The sequence below is a fragment of the Papio anubis genome, chromosome 11 (genome assembly GCF_008728515.1).
Source record: "Papio anubis isolate 15944 chromosome 11, Panubis1.0, whole genome shotgun sequence".
Lineage (NCBI taxonomy): Eukaryota > Metazoa > Chordata > Mammalia > Primates > Cercopithecidae > Papio > Papio anubis.
In genome coordinates, this window is record NC_044986.1 from 16,115,593 (window position 1) to 16,131,663 (window position 16,071).

Sequence of the window (16,071 nt, forward strand, 5' to 3'; positions counted from 1 at the left end):
CGCTTGAATTGAATCATTGTAGCCTAATCAATGCTCTTATTGGATTACTGGCTGTTGCTTTTCTCAAAGATATTGTAGCAGAGACAATGAAATAGCTAGGGGAAAACTTTTTTTTTTTTTTTGAAGCAGATCTCACAGTTGAGATTTCTCGGCCGTCTCTCCCTCTCCCCCTCTCTCTCCTGCTGGACTCTGAGTACAAAGCTGCCCTTTGAATGGGCTGCCTCAGGGCTGCTGGAGGTGCAGGCATGAAAAAATCCAACTGGAACTAAATGAAGAGAGGTGGCAGTTTAAGATGGCTGTCTGCGTCGAGGTGTGTTAAGAAGGAGTTGTTTAGGGGAAAAGCTTGGCTTTTTTAGAGTGCAGGGGAGATACTTTTTGGGAAAACTTTCTCCCCCCACCTTTGTCCCCCATCCCCCACTTCCAGGCAACTGCTTTCTTCTGCTGCTGGGTGTGTAGGGTTTTTTTTTCCTCCCCCCACCCGCCCCCACCGCCCAACCCTCATTCAGCTCTATCTGGCAAGTGTGGAGAAAACCCCTCTAGCCAGTGTGTGAGCAGGAGGGTCAAAGGCAAAAGGAAAGTTAATAATGCCTGCTAATGGTACTAACAATTCAGGATGAATCTTGTCAAAAGTTTTTCTGGAAGTGTGGGTCTTTGATTGTGTGTTTCCTGAAAGCAAGACCAATCATTTCCGTTTATTCACTGGCTAAACCCCTACTTGATTGGGGACAAGGACAGAAACCATCCATTACGATCTGATATATTATCCAAACAATTTAGTGTATTCATGAGGTAACCGAAACGTGGGGGCTGCGAAATTACCCGTAATCAATTGCAACAGCGAGTGTGCGTCCCCCCGGGTGTCGGACAACTACAACTCGCCGTCTCAGAAACAGGCGGGAGCCGCAGCATTTCGGAGTTGCGCTGTTCGCTACCTGATCGCCAGGCTGGGTACACTGGACGTGCTCAGAGGACGCGGGTGCTGACGAGGCGGCCTCGCCGCAGCTCCACCGGGATCCTGAACCAGACTGGCCGCCTCTTGGCGAGCGCGCCACTCTCCCGTCGCCGCTGACCCGCGCGCGGCCGCCGAAGCCTCCCCGCGGGGACATTCATTCTTGGCTCTTGCCTGTCGCCGGGCCGGGCGTACGCACTACGTTGTCGGGGGTTTTGTCCCTTTTTTCCTTTTTTTTTTTCCTTCTCCCCCCCCTTTTTTTGGCTTTTTTTTTTTTTTTTTTTCCTTTCTGTTGTTGTTGTTCTTGCCTATGTTCGGGAAACCAGACAAAATGGACGTTCGGTGCCACTCGGACGCCGAGGCTGCCCGGGTCTCGAAGAACGCGCACAAGGAGAGTCGGGAGAGCAAGGGCGCAGAGGGGAACCTCCCAGCCGCCTTCCTCAAGGAGCCGCAGGGCGCCTTCTCAGCGTCGGGCGGTGCTGAGGATTGTAACAAAAGTAAATCCAATTCCGCAGCCGACCCGGATTACTGTCGCCGGATCCTGGTCCGAGGTAGGGATGGGAAGGGCTGCCGGGCGCGTTCTTTGGGGTCGACTCTGGGGCCGGAGCTGCGCTCTGCAGCCGACACAGGCCGGTGGGGAGGAGTGCCGGCTGGGACTTGGGAGAAAGTTGTTGGCCCTCCCCGCTCCGGGTCCGGCTGGGGACAAGCGCCTGGGACTCTCCGGTGCGCTCTCCAGGGGCCTCGGCCCTCCACGCCCTGAGGGGCCCCAATGACCGGGCTGCGGGGGGAGACAGGGGCTGCGCGGGTGCGGTCGGGCATCGGACTGCGGCCTCCGACCCGGGAAAGGAGCAGAAAACTCCGGGAGGAGGTGTGCGCGCTTCAAAGGCCGGATGACCTGCCGGGAGCCGGCCAGGGGACTCCAGCGCTCTGGAGGGCTGAGCGCACCCAAGGGGCAGCGCGAGTCCCGAAGAACAGCTGCCGATCGCGGGCTACGGCCCTGCCAGTTAGTGCACTGAGCCGAGGGCCCCAGCGCCGCGATCGGTGCCCAACCGCTGCCGCCGGGAGAGCCAGCTGGGCTGGGTTACGGAGCCGCGGTTGCCGCTTTGGTGCTCTGCTCTGCCGCTCTCGGATGCGCGGCGTGCGCTTAGCCCTGGCGGCGGAGGCTGCGAGGCCGGGCCCCGGCCTGGCGCCGCCCCAGCCAGCAGATCGCCGGGCCCGGCCGGCCCCGACTCAGTCCCTCCTCCTTCCGCTGCGCGGACTCCGGAGGGAAGGAGACTCGAGGGTGGGGGTGGGGACGACTGGAGCACGGTCTGGTCAGCAATCCCAGAGCTGGGTGCGGGACCCAGGCGGGGCGGCAAGGGTACCCTCAGGCTACAGGGGACCCGGACTGCGCAGCCGAGGCCCCCCCAGGCCGGAAGAAACGTCCGCCTATTTGGAATTGATTGGATTTTTTCTCTCCCCTGTCTGGAGGACTCTACAAAAAGACAAAGTGTGGTCCCTCCTTCGGTCAGCGGTATGGAGTTAGGCCCCTTGCCTTCCACACAGTGTCTTCGCTACCTGGTTGTGGTCGTGCTCCGCCCCCCGCCCCCCATCCCCATCCCAAAACTGCACGCTTCTGGGGACTGTGTCCCCAAAGCCAGCTCGGGCCAAGGAGGTGGAGGGAGATGGGAGGGTTCTGCCGGCTGACATCTCCCCTTCCCTAGATGCCAAGGGGTCCATCCGAGAGATCATCCTGCCCAAGGGCCTGGACCTGGACCGGCCTAAGAGGACGCGCACGTCCTTCACCGCGGAGCAGCTCTATCGGCTGGAGATGGAGTTCCAGCGCTGCCAGTACGTGGTGGGCCGTGAGAGGACCGAGCTCGCCCGGCAGCTTAACCTCTCCGAGACCCAGGTACCCAGCGGCCAGGCCGCACACAGTTCTGCACCAGCCTTCCTCCCCACGACCCCTACCTAGCCTGCTCTTCACCTCCTAACCTGCTCTGGACAGAGCTACCCTTGGGAGGTGGAGGAGATGGGCAGGATGGGTAAGAAAGGCCTAAGGATTCCTTCCCCTAAATAATACATCCCTTCCCCCCACCCTTCCTGCCATCCCCAAATCTTCCAGGGCCCATGTTTTATCCACCTTAGCCTAGGCCCAAGAGGCCCCAAATCCTGTCCTTTTGGAATTTTTATTGGCCCCTGGTTTTGAGCATTTCCTTCTTGCTTCTGCTCTACAAAGAACTGTCCTTTGCCCTTGTTTGGGGTACCCCATTTTGGCTAGATTTCTAGGCCCCACCCCTTGTGGGCCCTCCCAGCTGTACACAGCATCCAGGCCCATTCTGCAGGAGTGAGGCTAAGTCTAACACCCCCTGCCCCAGCACCATGGGTGATTCCTAGGAATTAGAAAGGTGTACGCCCTCCTGGAGATCTGCCTCTGCAGATCAGGCTGCCCTGACCCTTAAAGGAAGGCTTTCCCCATCCTGAGCTGGCCCCAGCCCTGAGCACCTGGGAGACCCTGTCTTCTGTACCAGTGATGTGTGAGGAATGTGATGGGAAGCAGATCTAGGACCCAGAAGCCAGTACTGCCGATTGTGCTTTAGATCTTTCCCTTTACATTAAATCCGTATGATGCCCCTGGAGCTGGCCATGTGGGCTCTGGGCCCAGGAGAGGACCCAAGAACTTGCCAAGTGGCATGTCACCAGCTTGGCTTAGCTAAGGCAGCCTTCTTTCTGAAGACCGACCCATTTCCCCATGCCCAACCCTGAAGCAGGTGGAGAGCATTTTAGGTCTGGGATCTGGGCTGAAAGCTGAGGACTGACAGAACAGATAGGGGTGTTCTCTTTGAGTTTGAGATTGGTGTGGTAGCTTTTTCTATTCTCTCTGCTACTACCCCTCTTAGTTTATAAAATCTAGACAGGATAGTCTTTCCCTATTGCTGCAAAACTCTTCTGGGCCACTGCTAGGCCTGCAGAGGGGCAGAAGAATGAGAGAGGAGGTTAGTGGGGAGTGTTCAGTCCACCTTAGCCTCCTTACTTTCTCCCATGATTCCAAGTTCATGACTCAGAGTAGTGGAGAGAGAAACTAAGAGTATCACTCAGACCCTTCAATGCAGCTATCTGGTGAGAGGAGGTGCAGAAAGCTCCGTCTGCATAAAGTCTCCCGCACATATTATTCTCCTGCAGCCACTTTCCCTGCTTGCTAGCCGATGGTCACGATGGTCACGTCTGAAGCAGGAAATGGTCCTTTGTAGCCTTCACCAGGAGTAGCGCTTCTAGGACTAAATCTGAGCCCACTGGGCCAGGGGCCTGGGTCCAGAAAGCCTGGGCAATACTCGCTTCCCCCATCTCTTCCCACTTCTCTCTTCCCTCTTCCTTCTTCCCTTTTCCTTCACCTCAGCCTAGGGCCTCACACCCTCCACCGGAAATTCCGGCTTTGGGGCCCGCACTCACACATCTGTGAGCCCCAAACACCGCTGCGGGGTAGCGCAGGAGCCAGTGAAACCCTTTCCGGTCTTCCTTCGAGTTCCTGCCGTGGGCATTTTATTACTTTGTTCTGTGTAAGCGGCGCCTGCCTGGGCCTGCTTCCCTGACCCGGAAGCGCAGCCCAGTGGAGCAGCTGTGTCCCCCTCGTGGCGGCGCCAGCTCCCCCAGCAGCGCCCCAGCCCGGACCTCTCCCGCTGCTGGGTGGGGCTGCGGGTAGGGCTGGGGCTTGGGGAGAGCCCTGGAGCCGCGCGCCCCGGGAGCTCGCTTCCTTTGACGCTGGTCTTCCCTGCCCCTCTCTCCCACTTTCCCCGCACCCCGGCGCGCAGGTGAAGGTCTGGTTCCAGAACCGGCGCACCAAGCAGAAGAAGGACCAGGGCAAGGACTCGGAGCTACGCTCGGTGGTGTCGGAGACCGCGGCCACGTGCAGCGTGCTACGGCTGCTGGAGCAGGGCCGCCTGTTGTCGCCGCCCGGCCTGCCTGCGCTGCTGCCGCCTTGCGCCACGGGCGCTCTCGGCTCAGCGCTGCGCGGGCCCAGCCTGCCGGCCCTGGGCACGGGCGCCGCTGCCGGCTCGGCCGCCGCAGCCGCCGCCGCCCCGGGCCCAGCGGGCGCCGCGTCCCCGCACCCGCCGGCTGTGGGCGGTGCTCCAGGCCCCGGGCCCGCCGGGCCGGGGGGACTGCACGCGGGCGCCCCGGCCGCGGGCCACAGCCTCTTCAGCCTGCCGGTGCCCTCGCTGCTCGGCTCCGTCGCCAGCCGCCTGTCCTCCGCCCCGTTAACAATGGCTGGTTCGCTAGCTGGGAATTTGCAAGAACTCTCCGCCCGATATCTGAGCTCCTCGGCCTTCGAGCCTTACTCCCGGACCAACAATAAAGAAGGGGCCGAGAAAAAAGCGCTGGACTGATTTTAAGTGTTTCCCTGTATTTATATTTATACTATCTATTGTGGTGATATTTATGGACTCACGCGCGTTAGGTGCCCAGAGCTCCTGCGCTGGGCTCCTGGCTCCCACCAGGCCTCTGACAGCTCTCCTTTCCCACCCAGGCTCTGCTACCAATTTTATCTCATTCGGGCTATTTTTTTTTTCTACCTTTCCTCCGAGATTCCTCCCCAACCCCCAACTTCCTTCTGAATCCAGGAGCGATCCAAAGAATTGGGAAAAATGCCCGAGTTAGTCAACCTGATGCCCTGACCCCGTGCCCAGCCCAGGAGGGAAAAGACTGGTTCTAAGTCCAAAGCACAGGGCGTTTGCTCTAGATCCGCGGCTGCTGCCGCTGCCGACTATTCCTAGGAATATTTGAAAGAGGAAAACTGCGCGCAGACCCCAGGGGCTTCCAGGTTTCTTTAGACCAAAAAGGGAGGACGTTCCTTCCTCTTGCCAGAGAAACCAGGGCTTGTGGGAGCCCCTGGGCCCCGCTTTGCGGACCTCTCGGGATAGTCGATACACAACACAGCTTCCTGGCGGGACAAATCCTGCGGGTTTCCCCCCCTTTAGGGCAACTCCAATCACAACCACCCCGGCCCCAGGAAACAGTAACAAACGTCCTGGTAGGCAACGACACTAATAAATTTGATCTAATCAGCAATAAAAGCAATTGCTACGTGAAACCAGATGAAGTGGAACCAGTTTTTAAATACTCGCAATGATGAAGTTTGGAAGGTGTAAGAAAATTCAGGATAGAGAATGCCCCACAGGGCAATGCAAAATTAAGGTTCTGGGTATTGTAACCTTAAACAGGAATTTAACGGGGGAAAAGCAAAGGAAAAGCCAACGCCGCTAATCAAAGAAAACTCAGAATCTTTTCTCCGAGGCTGTTCGGGGCGGTGGCCGACAGCTTCTCCCTCCTCCAGGAAAGAGCAAAGCGGCTGCCGGCGGTAGTCTGGGCGCCGGCGCTTCACCCTACGGCCTCCCAGGCGCGTAGCTTTGGGCACAATCGCTCGGCTTGGGAAACGAGTCAGCACTCATTGCCTCTTCTCCCAAACTCCCGGATTCACAAATCCTTTCCTGCACGCAGGAAACGGCTGGATTTCTGAGCAGTTCTTTGCGGAAGGGGAGACAGGGACGCCGCTGGGCGGTCGGGCCTCCTCTAGCAGTAGTCTCAGAGTCCAGACAGCGTCTTGTGTGATTGATAGGAACGACACTCCCCTCGCCTCCCCAGTCTTAGGGTTTCAGTGGTCCCAAATCAGAACACGAACCGCGACACCCTCTTTCCTTACCCTGCGCAGCAGCGATCGTCCCTACAGCCACGGCCACCCACATTTTAACCAAATTCACAGACCCAGACTGCGAGGTGCCGCAGTATCTAGAATGTATTCGTCCATCTGAAGCAAGCGAAAGGCATTTTTTAAAATAGTAATTTTATTGTAAATTATTTACGTCGGAAACTCCCCCCTCTTTTTCATCTTTTTTTTTTTCTAGGCAAATAGTGAAGAAAATAATGAACGATTCAAACGCGGGTAGGTGTCACTGAATCCAGGCTACTAACTTTGTTCTGAATGTTTTGGATATTTGGATGTTTTGTATTTATGTGGTGAGAGTGAAATATATATATCTATGATGATAAATGAGGTGTATTTTTGTCTTGTATTTGAAGGATAAAAAAACAAAAGAAGAAAAGGAAGAAAGAGCCAGCAAATGATGAGTCTCGGCGTGGGGACTCCGGGGGCAGAGGGTGGCAGCCCCTATAGTGCGGGGCCCTGCAACTGGTACCGTGAGCGCCTGGGATGAGGTTTGGGCGGATTTCAGGTTTCCAGAGAGGCAGACGCCTGGCTACGACGATTTGTTCCACTTCCTTGAGTGTTTCGCTCTCGATTTCTCTGTCTGTACCTCTGAGGTCGGCCCCTCAGACCCTCCTTCTTCATTTCCCACTGCGTAATTCTTTATTTAGGAACTTATCTCCGGACACTATAAAGTCTCTGCCTCCTAATGCTACGTTTCTAGAGTCTTCCAGCTGCATCTTCATGCCGGCAGCATTTTGGATTTTGTGCAATCATGGGCCCAGAATAGGCAAGGTTTTATTTTCTTCTGACTTAGAATAAGTCTCGCCAATGTCAAAGAGAAACTTTGAGGAAGCAGGAGACCGAAATCGATATTAATTCCTGCAAAGAGACCTCTCGCCCCACCTCGCCCCAGTGCTTATGCTGTGGTGAGGGATGTAGACGTTGCAAACAAATCTTGGGAAGCGAGGAGGGCCGGGAAGGACACTTCAGGACACGCTCTCCTAAAGCGTGTACAGCACCGGGCGAAGTCCGCGCAGCGGGCGCAGCGGCCCCGGCTCCTTCTTGTAGCGCCCGCACACCTGGTTGTTGCAGGGATCCGCTGTTCCCGTGCAGCACCGGCACTAACCAGGCCTTACAACCCCTACTCGTGTACTGTGCCTGAAGCTGGAGTTGGAGGCATCCAAAATAAGGCGGGGCACAGTGTGGGCGGCGGAGTCCCTGAGCCTTGAGCTCGGCTTTTTGCTGAGATCACAGCAGCCGCCCACAGACAGTTCACTTTTATTTCTCAAAGTTGCTGCAGATCCCTCAGCTTCGCTACTCTTGGCTCTTCCCCTCCCTGTCCGCCTCTCCTTCCTTTCTTTTGCTTGAAACTGCTTTTCCTTTTCTACTCTTTTCTTCTGTGCTCCAGTCCTGTAAAGCCCTGCGCTTCCTCTAAGGAGTTCTGTCTCTCAGTGGTGTGGGCTCCGATCTAGTTCCCCCTGTCTCCCTCCTCCATTACTTCTTCCTTCCGGGTCGGTCTCTTGCTCTCATTCTCTCTCTCTCTGGTTTTCTGGTTTTCTTCTCCTGCTCAAGGGGTCCCAAAGGCCAAGGCAGTGGGTGGCTCTCACTGCAGCTTCAAGGCTTGTGGCTGGGGCCCTCCAGGGGTGAGAAGGAAGGGAGAAGGTGGCATAACTTTTTGGGACAAAAGAAAACACAAAATCCTAGCTTGGAATTCCCAATACATTCAGCCTTCTCTCCCAGGGGCCTCAGCCTGGGAAGTCACCAAGCAGCTCCCTCCTTCCATCTTCCTGCCCTTTCTCCTTTTGGCTTTCTTAGCCCTGAAAGAGGGAAGGACCAGTCACCCCATCACTTCTGCTCTCACCTCCCTTCCCTCCCTGGCTTTGGGAAGAGCTGCTGAGCTCTTTGCCTGCCACTCAGGGAGTGCAATTGTTCTTAAAGTGCCTCTTCTGCATAGAAAAAGAATTGCAATTTTAATTAAAAAACAGTTATAGAAAATTCATTTAATTTTAGTGACTATCTTCTTTTCCCTCCTTCCCCAAGGGCCTCCAGTAAGCTGCCTTGGTCCCTGGAGGCCTCTGGCTTCCAACTGGAGACTCACAGGCCTTGGAGGAGGAGGAGGCAGGTAGCCTCTAGGCCAATAGCTGGGCCTGCCTGGGGAAAGGTGGAAGGAGGAACAGCTGCAGGAGAGGGAAGCTGAAAGGAATCTGATGCTCAAGCCTGCACAAAGCAACAGCCAAATTGTTTCAGAGCAGAAAAGAAAAGGGGAAAAAAACCTCTTAGCAAACCCCTGTGAGTTTGGAGGTCAGGTTCAGGAAAGATGTGGGAAGTCACTTGGAGAGCTAAATGGGACACATGCTCATATCCACACTTGCAGTTGGTCTAACCTTCAGCCAGAATGTATTAATAAGTAGCATTTAGCAACCCTTTATAGTTTACAAATAGCATTTCACATACACCATTCTACTGTTCCTCATGGTGGCTTTGAGAGGTCCAGCTCCATTTTAAAGACTCATGTACGGGACTGGAGCAAATAACTTGCTCAAAGCCTCGTGGCTGCTCAGAACCCAAGATTGTAAGCTCCCCCTAGGGCCAGAGGCCTCTTCTTTCAGTTTTTTTCTCTCTTCCGCCTTTGCCCCCTCTTTCCCTCTTCCCTTTCTCCCTTCCTTCCTCCTTTCCTTCTTTTTGTGCCCACAGTGTCTGGATCACGGTATCTGAATTCTTTAGCCTATTTGCACCCACATCTGCTAATGTCCATATCTAGCCATCTATTACACCAGCTGCTGAGGATTTCCTTGGTGCCCTCATCAAGAAGTTTGAATTTCTCCCTCCTTCCTGTTTTTTTTTTTTCCTGCCACTGTCCCAACTCTTTCCCTGTACCTCTGTCTAGAATGACATCTTTAAACCCCTTACCCTCTTTAGTCTTACACATCCTTATAAATGATTATTTTTAAATTGAATTTTAATATCCATGTGGTAAACACAGGGTAAAGTACACAAAGCTTAATTATACACGTTGATAATTTACACACACACACACACACCCCTTCTTGAATCGCTCCAATGATAACCTTTTAACTTCTTCTCTTCAGCCACATAAGCCGTATGATTATACACAGTGTCTTTCTCCTGTTTGAAAAGAAATTGTGTCATATTAGTGTGCTGTTCTTGCATAGAAAGCCTTTCTAAGAAGTCTTTTTAAGGTTTCTTGAAGAATTTAGAGGTCATGTAACTCTTCTAACCTCCTAAAGTCCTGAGTTTAAGTGGCTTGATTAAATGGTTGATCGAAACTTAAAAACATACTAGGTCAATGTTTTTCAAGATACAACTGAGGACCAGCTGCTTTAGAATCATCTAGGGAGTGGCTAAAATTCCAGGTTCCTAAGCCCTAGTCCCATCTGATGAATCAGAAACTGGGTTGGGGTTTAGGAACATGCATTTTAAACACGTTTCCAAAGTGATTCTTATCCAGACTAATATTTGAGAAGTACTGTATTAAATGGCAAACTCCCAAAACACTGCAGCCTCCTGCATCTGGCCCAGGGCCTGGCATTTGGTAGGAATACAATGAATGTTTGTTAAACAAATTAATCTACAGTTTCTGACACAGTTTAGAATTTCTTGGACCACATTATGCTATTGTAATTTAATACCATTTCTACATCGGGAAATCTTTACATTTCAGATTCTTTTTCATTTTCATGGAGGTTTCATTTTAATGGAGCAGGAGAGAAAAGAGAAATCTACTTTAGTGGTTTCTCAGGTCTCAGGGAAGGTGTTTTATAAACTCAGTGGGGACCACCTTCCTGGACAGGCTGCTCCCTTACAGACCTGGTAGTTTGGGGAAAGGAGGAGGAGAGCCCTTCAGGTTTGCTGAAAGGCATTCAGATGCATACCCTTCTTGGTTGGAACCGAAAGCTTCTGTCTGAAGAGACATGAGTTCTGGAAGGAGCAAGGCCACCAGGTTCAGAGAACCTGGCATGCAATGGACATGGAAGCTGAAAATTACTTGTGTATTCTCTGATTTATAGCTAATATGAAACTAATTTTCTCTCTAGAAACACATTTGCCTATCTTCTTACCCTGAAACAGAAAATAAATGTTGTGCTTTATGTGGTAGTGTTGTATTCATTCTTAAAAATAAATCCCATCATATATATGTGTAAAATATACACAAAATTTTTCACGTAAAAGTTTTCTTCATATAAAATCTGTTATGTGTGTTAGCAACAACATAACATGTATAGCAATAACACACACACATATATACACACATATAAACATGTACATAGCATTCCCTGGTATACAAGGTGGAGTATGCTAGTTTAATGCACAGAGAAAAAGTAATTCATCTTAATGGTTTCTAGTTATGGGTTCTGGAGTCAGAATGACTTGGGTTCAAATCCCAGACACACCACTTAATAGCTGTGTAATCTTGGAGAAATTACTCATTTGGCTGCTCTAAACCTATTTCCATGTGTATCAAATGAAGGTAATAATGGCACCTACCTCGTAGGATTGTCATGGTTGTTTAGTTAGATAAAGCATCTAAAGCATCTAGTACAAGCCTAGAAAAAATTATATGCTCAAATATTAGCTATTTATTATAAGACTGTGATTGAGATAGCTGACTATCTGAGATTCTCCCTGAGGCCTCAGTTTCCCCATCTGTAGAATGAAGGTGTTGGCCTAAAGTCCTTTCCTGAGGAAGGGGAATCCGATTGGGTCACACATAATGGAATTTACTCCCCCTGCCTTTACACTTGGTATCACAGCCATCAGTAAGCACAACATCTCTATCAAAATGGTAAATTATTATTTTAATGACTTGGCAGACAGCCCTCGGCTGTCTGTTCTTTGGAGACTGCCTCATCCGAAGAGAGCCACTGTGCCCAAGTAGTTTCCAATGACTTTCCAGGGTGGCTTCCAATGACTGGTAGACCTGGGGATAAGCCTGGTCCTTGCATCCCAACTTTGGATAGATTTGAAGAATCACCTCATCTAAACTCTTGGAAGGAATGGCTGAGGCCTCTGTTGAGATCCCTATGCAGTTTGACTTCTGTCCAATACTGCTTCCTTCCTTTCCCTTCTATATTGTTGAACTTGAAGCACTCCCTAGTAAACCTCCTACATGCTAATCTCCTCAGTTCTTGAGTCAGCCAATTTCAGTGGAAAGGTATGAGAAGGAGAATGCTAAGAGTTGGGAATGGAGAGGAAGCAGTGAGGATGGCTGAGTGCAAGTAGTGGGAGAAGAGGCAGGAATGCAGGCAGCACCTGGAATACCATGTTGACGACACTTGGATTTTGCCATCATGGCAATGAGGAGCCACTGAAAAGTTCTCCCGAGGAGATCATGGAATCATTGTAGTTCTCATTTTACAAGGTCTTTCTGGCAATCTGGGGGAGAATCCCAGAAGAGGTGGCATGGGAACAGGAGTGCACGGATTCTGAGGCAGACGCCAGTTAGTGAGTACACTTCCACTGAAACAGGAGAGCAAGAAAGGATGATGGTGATGCGATGATGGTGGGAGTAAAGGGTGAGGGTGAGGGTCGGTTGGTGAAGTGGCAGTAGAAATGGAGAGGAGAAATGGGTTCAAGGCATTTTGCTGAAATAAAACCAACAGATCTTAGTGTCTGACTAGAGGTGACTGGTGGTGGCATTGATATCAAGATTGGGTCCACGTGGAATTTTGAAACCATTTTCCTTGTGTCAGAGAGGGAATTTGATGAGGAGCCTGAAGCCAATAAGGGTTTAGTGGGGGCACTGGAGGCCGAGTTGGCTCCAAAACTGGGGAAATAGCTGTTAATTGGGGCGGAGGCCTCAGCCTGGAAGGCGGGAGGGCCCAAGGGTGGAAAGGCGTGGAGCCTGAGCCATGTGATCCATTGGGCATGCGCGATGGGGCATGCGTGCTGGGAGGCGAGGCGAGGGCCGAGGGCTCTAGGACTATAAGGGCGGCAGAGCTGGCGCTCTAGGGACTCCTGGGGCTCTCATCCTCCGAACCTGGACCCGGCGCCTCACGCAGCCCATCCCGCACAGCTTCCGTCCACTGCGGCCGGGGCCTCACCAGGAAAGTGGGAAGTTAGGTCTGCTTTTACGCTTTTAGCGGCCGGGCCCGGACCCACGCTGAGCACGGCTCCCTCGCTCTCTTGCCAGCACTGGCAGAAATAGGGACTGAAAATACCTTCCTGGGTCCGGCCCTTAAGACGCCAGCTGTGACCCAAGGCAATGGAGCGGCGGGAAGTGACGTCAAGCGGCAGCAGCGCACCCTGAAAGGCCCCTTCCAGCACTGAGCGCTCGGCCCTTTCAGACCCACGCCCTTGAGCCCCAGCTTCTTGTACGGAGGGAAGCAGGGGCATGGGGGGTGAGGAGCTTGCTAAGGATGCCCAGGACGGACGGAGTGCTAGGTTTTTGTTTTGTTTTGGTTTCCTTCCCTTGCGACTCGTGGGTTAGATAAGGCTGCCATCGGTTAGATCGGTGGCCAGAAAGTCAGGTCATCAGCCCATTTTACTGAGGGTCTGGCTTAGTCCCTTCCTGGGAAGAGCTAAAGGCAAATTCAGTTTTCTGTCCTAGTTGTCAGCTGATGCGAGGGAGAGTAAGCACAGTGGAGTGGGAGCATTATTCACAGGGATGGACAGCCAGCCTGTAGAATTCTGAGATGATCAAGAAGGTATTTTGGTTCTTAACCAGGGAATCCTAGGGAGAAACGGAGGGGAGAGAAAAAGAAAAGGAAATGATGTGAAAAGAGGTGGGGGTTTCGCATTGAGGAGAGGTGTAAGATGAGGCTTGCAAAGTGGCCTGGTCAAGGAAGGACTTGAAGACCAAACTAAAGATCACTATTCTGTAGGCGAAGAGGAGGTTTTGGGCAGGGCAACGATGGGAGGAAGGCCCAGTTACAAGATGAGATGGGTGCCAGCAGGTGAGAAAGGTTAGTAAACAGATTGGTGTTGAGGGCTGGGATTGAGCTGCAGGTGGGGAGGATGGAAAGTAAGTAGTTGTCTCATCAGTGATGGGATGAGAAACAAGTTGGTTAACACATTCATGCCAACATTTGTTTCTAGACATCAGCATTATTTTCGTTTTAAGATCCTTTCCCTGAGCTGCCTGTGACCGTCTCTGTTCAGGGACCAGTGGGAGGGTGGCAAATAAGTTGAACTCTCGAGCTAAGTTGAATTATTTGATGGTAGCTGCCTGGGGATACTAAGTTGCAGAGGATTCCGAGGCCTCATCTAAGCTCCATGGAAAAATATGCTGATCATTAGTGATGTCTGCCAACATTGGAGGGGTTCTTCCAATTCTGAGACAAATATAAATGGCTTTGAGGCCAGATTGCTTCACTAGGTTCTGAGTAAGGAGCTGGGTCCATGTTTGGCTCAGCAATTTTTCTTAGCCTGGGTAGGTCATGGCGGAGTAGGAAGCTGTTTCCGGGTAACCTGAGGCAAGGTTCCTGCAGCAGGTATCCCAGTCATCACCTTCACCCCCACAATATGGCCATAGTAGGAAAACTTGGGCTTTGAATTCCACCTTTGACTTTTATTGGCCATGTGAACTTAGGCAAATAACCCCTTTCAGTCAGAATCCTCATCTGTAAATAGAATTATTACTTTTATTTTATCCTATTTTTTGAGACAGAGTCTCTCTCCCAGGCTGGAGTGCAGTGGCGCGATCTCAGCTCACTCCAACCTCTGCCTCCCAGGTTCCAGCAATTCTCCCTGCTTCAGCCTCTTGACTAACTGGGATTACAGGTGCCCATCACCATGCCTGGCTAATTCTTGTATTTTTAGTAGAGACGGGGTTTCGCCATGTTGGCCAGGCTGGTCTTGAACTCCTGACCTCAAGTGATCCACCCACCTTGGCCTCCCAAAGTGCTGGGATTACAGAGAAATTCAATGAGAAAAGCAAAGTGCAGCCTGTTTTAAAGATGTAGAGCCTGAGACATGGAGAATCAATGTGTCAGTGAAGGGATTATACTTTGAATTTTTATTTTTCTGAGTCCTGGAACACCACTCTGAATATGATGCTTAACTCTTGAGTTTTGCTTCATTGTCAAATGTGCTCTACCCTCAAGCTTTTTCTCTGAATTCAGGGTCCACTATTTTCATTGCTTGAGGCTCATTAACCCCCAAGTTAGAGACAGGACCATCAGTGACACATCTAAAGTTTGGCTTTTTTTTTTTTTTTTTTTTTTGAGACGTAATCTTCCTCTGTCACCCAGGCTGGAGTGCAGTGGTGCAGATCATGGCTCACTGCAGCTTCAACCTCCCAGGCTCAAGGGACCCTCCCACCTCAGCCTCCTGAGTAGCTGGAACTGCAGGCAAGCACCACCATGCCCAGCTATTTTTAAATTTTTTTGTAGAGACAGTGTCTCACTGTGTTGCCCAGGCTGGTCTTGAACTCCTGGACTCAAGCAATTGTCCCACCTTGGCCTCCCAAAGTGTTGGGATTACAGGTATGAGTCACTGTGACTGGCCAGCAATTCTTTTTTTTTTTTTTTTTTTTTTTTTGTGAGATGGAGTCTTGCTCTGTCACCCAGGCTAGAGTGCAGCTGCAGGGACGTGATCCTGACTCACTGCAACCTTCGCCTCTTGGGTTCAAGCAATTTTCGTGTCTCAGCCTCCTGAGTAGCTGGGATCACAGATGTGCACCACCGCGCCCAGCTGATTTTTTTTGTATTTTTAGTAGAGATGGGGTTTCACCATGTTGACCAGGCTGGTCTCGAATTCCTGGCCTAAAGCAATCCACCCACCTTGGTCTCCCAAAGTGTAGGGATTACAGGCGTGAGCCACCGTGCCTGGCCAGCAATTCTTTTAAGAGTACTCTAGCAGTACATTAGGAACAGCAATCAGGCATGCAAAATTAGGTAGAGATAATTTGGAATGTAGGTAGATGTGGGGTGACCCAAGGTCAGGGGTCACTTATGTCATTATTGGAAGTTAAGGGGTGCTAATTACTCACTACCTTTTCCTTCTGGTTCAAATCGACTGCAAACTAGGTGCCACATAGTTTCCAAATTTAAGTGGCATCAAATGATTCTCAAAGTTGTCTCTTCTGCAATTGAATTTACCTATCTACTCACAGGTAGAGAAAGGGAAAATGAAGAGTGGAGAGGGATAGAACCCCTGCCTTTTTAAGAAGAACCCACGCATTGGGAGGCCGAGGCGGGCAGATCACCTGAGGTCAGGAGTTTGAGACCAGCCTGACCAACATGGAGAAACCCTGTCTCTACTAAAATTACAAAATTAGCCAGGTGTGGTGGTGCATGCCTGTAATCCCAACTACTGGGGAGGCTGAGGCAGGATAATCACTTGAACCTGGGAGGCGGAGGTTGCGGTGAGCCGAGATCACGCTGTCGCACTCCAGCCTGGGCAACAAGAGCGAAACTCCATCTCCAAAACAAAACAAAACACAAAACAAAACAAAACAAAACCCATGCAGTGGTTCAGTGAATGG

The 16,071-nt window shown here is 51.5% G+C and overlaps 1 protein-coding gene across 2 annotated transcripts; it reads left to right on the top strand.

Annotated features, from left to right (window-relative positions):
* The first annotated feature begins 1,025 nt into the window (after positions 1 to 1,025).
* On the top strand, positions 1,026 to 10,735 carry VAX1 (ventral anterior homeobox 1). Of its 2 annotated transcripts, XM_009215448.4 has the most exons (4): positions 1,026 to 1,500; positions 2,653 to 2,840; positions 6,826 to 6,863; positions 7,001 to 10,735. In XM_009215448.4, the coding sequence occupies exons 1-4, from the start codon at positions 1,260 to 1,262 to the stop codon at positions 7,092 to 7,094; spliced, it is 561 nt and encodes a 186-aa protein (XP_009213712.1). In that variant the 5' UTR covers positions 1,026 to 1,259; the 3' UTR covers positions 7,095 to 10,735. The 2 variants fall into 2 exon arrangements, with proteins under 2 accessions (XP_009213712.1, XP_003904355.1); XM_003904306.5 differs by having other exon boundaries at positions 1,057 to 1,500; positions 4,738 to 10,735.
* Positions 10,736 to 16,071: the final 5,336 nt, after the last annotated feature.

Excerpts from the sequence above, each read along its gene's own strand:
- VAX1 (XM_003904306.5), top strand. The coding sequence starts at position 1,260 with ATGTTCGGGAAACCAGACAAAATGGACGTTCGGTGCCACTCGGACGCC. Across the intron at positions 1,501-2,652 it reads TCGCCGGATCCTGGTCCGAG|ATGCCAAGGGGTCCATCCGA; the intron begins GTAGGGATGGGA and ends CCCCTTCCCTAG. Across the intron at positions 2,841-4,737 it reads TTAACCTCTCCGAGACCCAG|GTGAAGGTCTGGTTCCAGAA; the intron begins GTACCCAGCGGC and ends CCCGGCGCGCAG.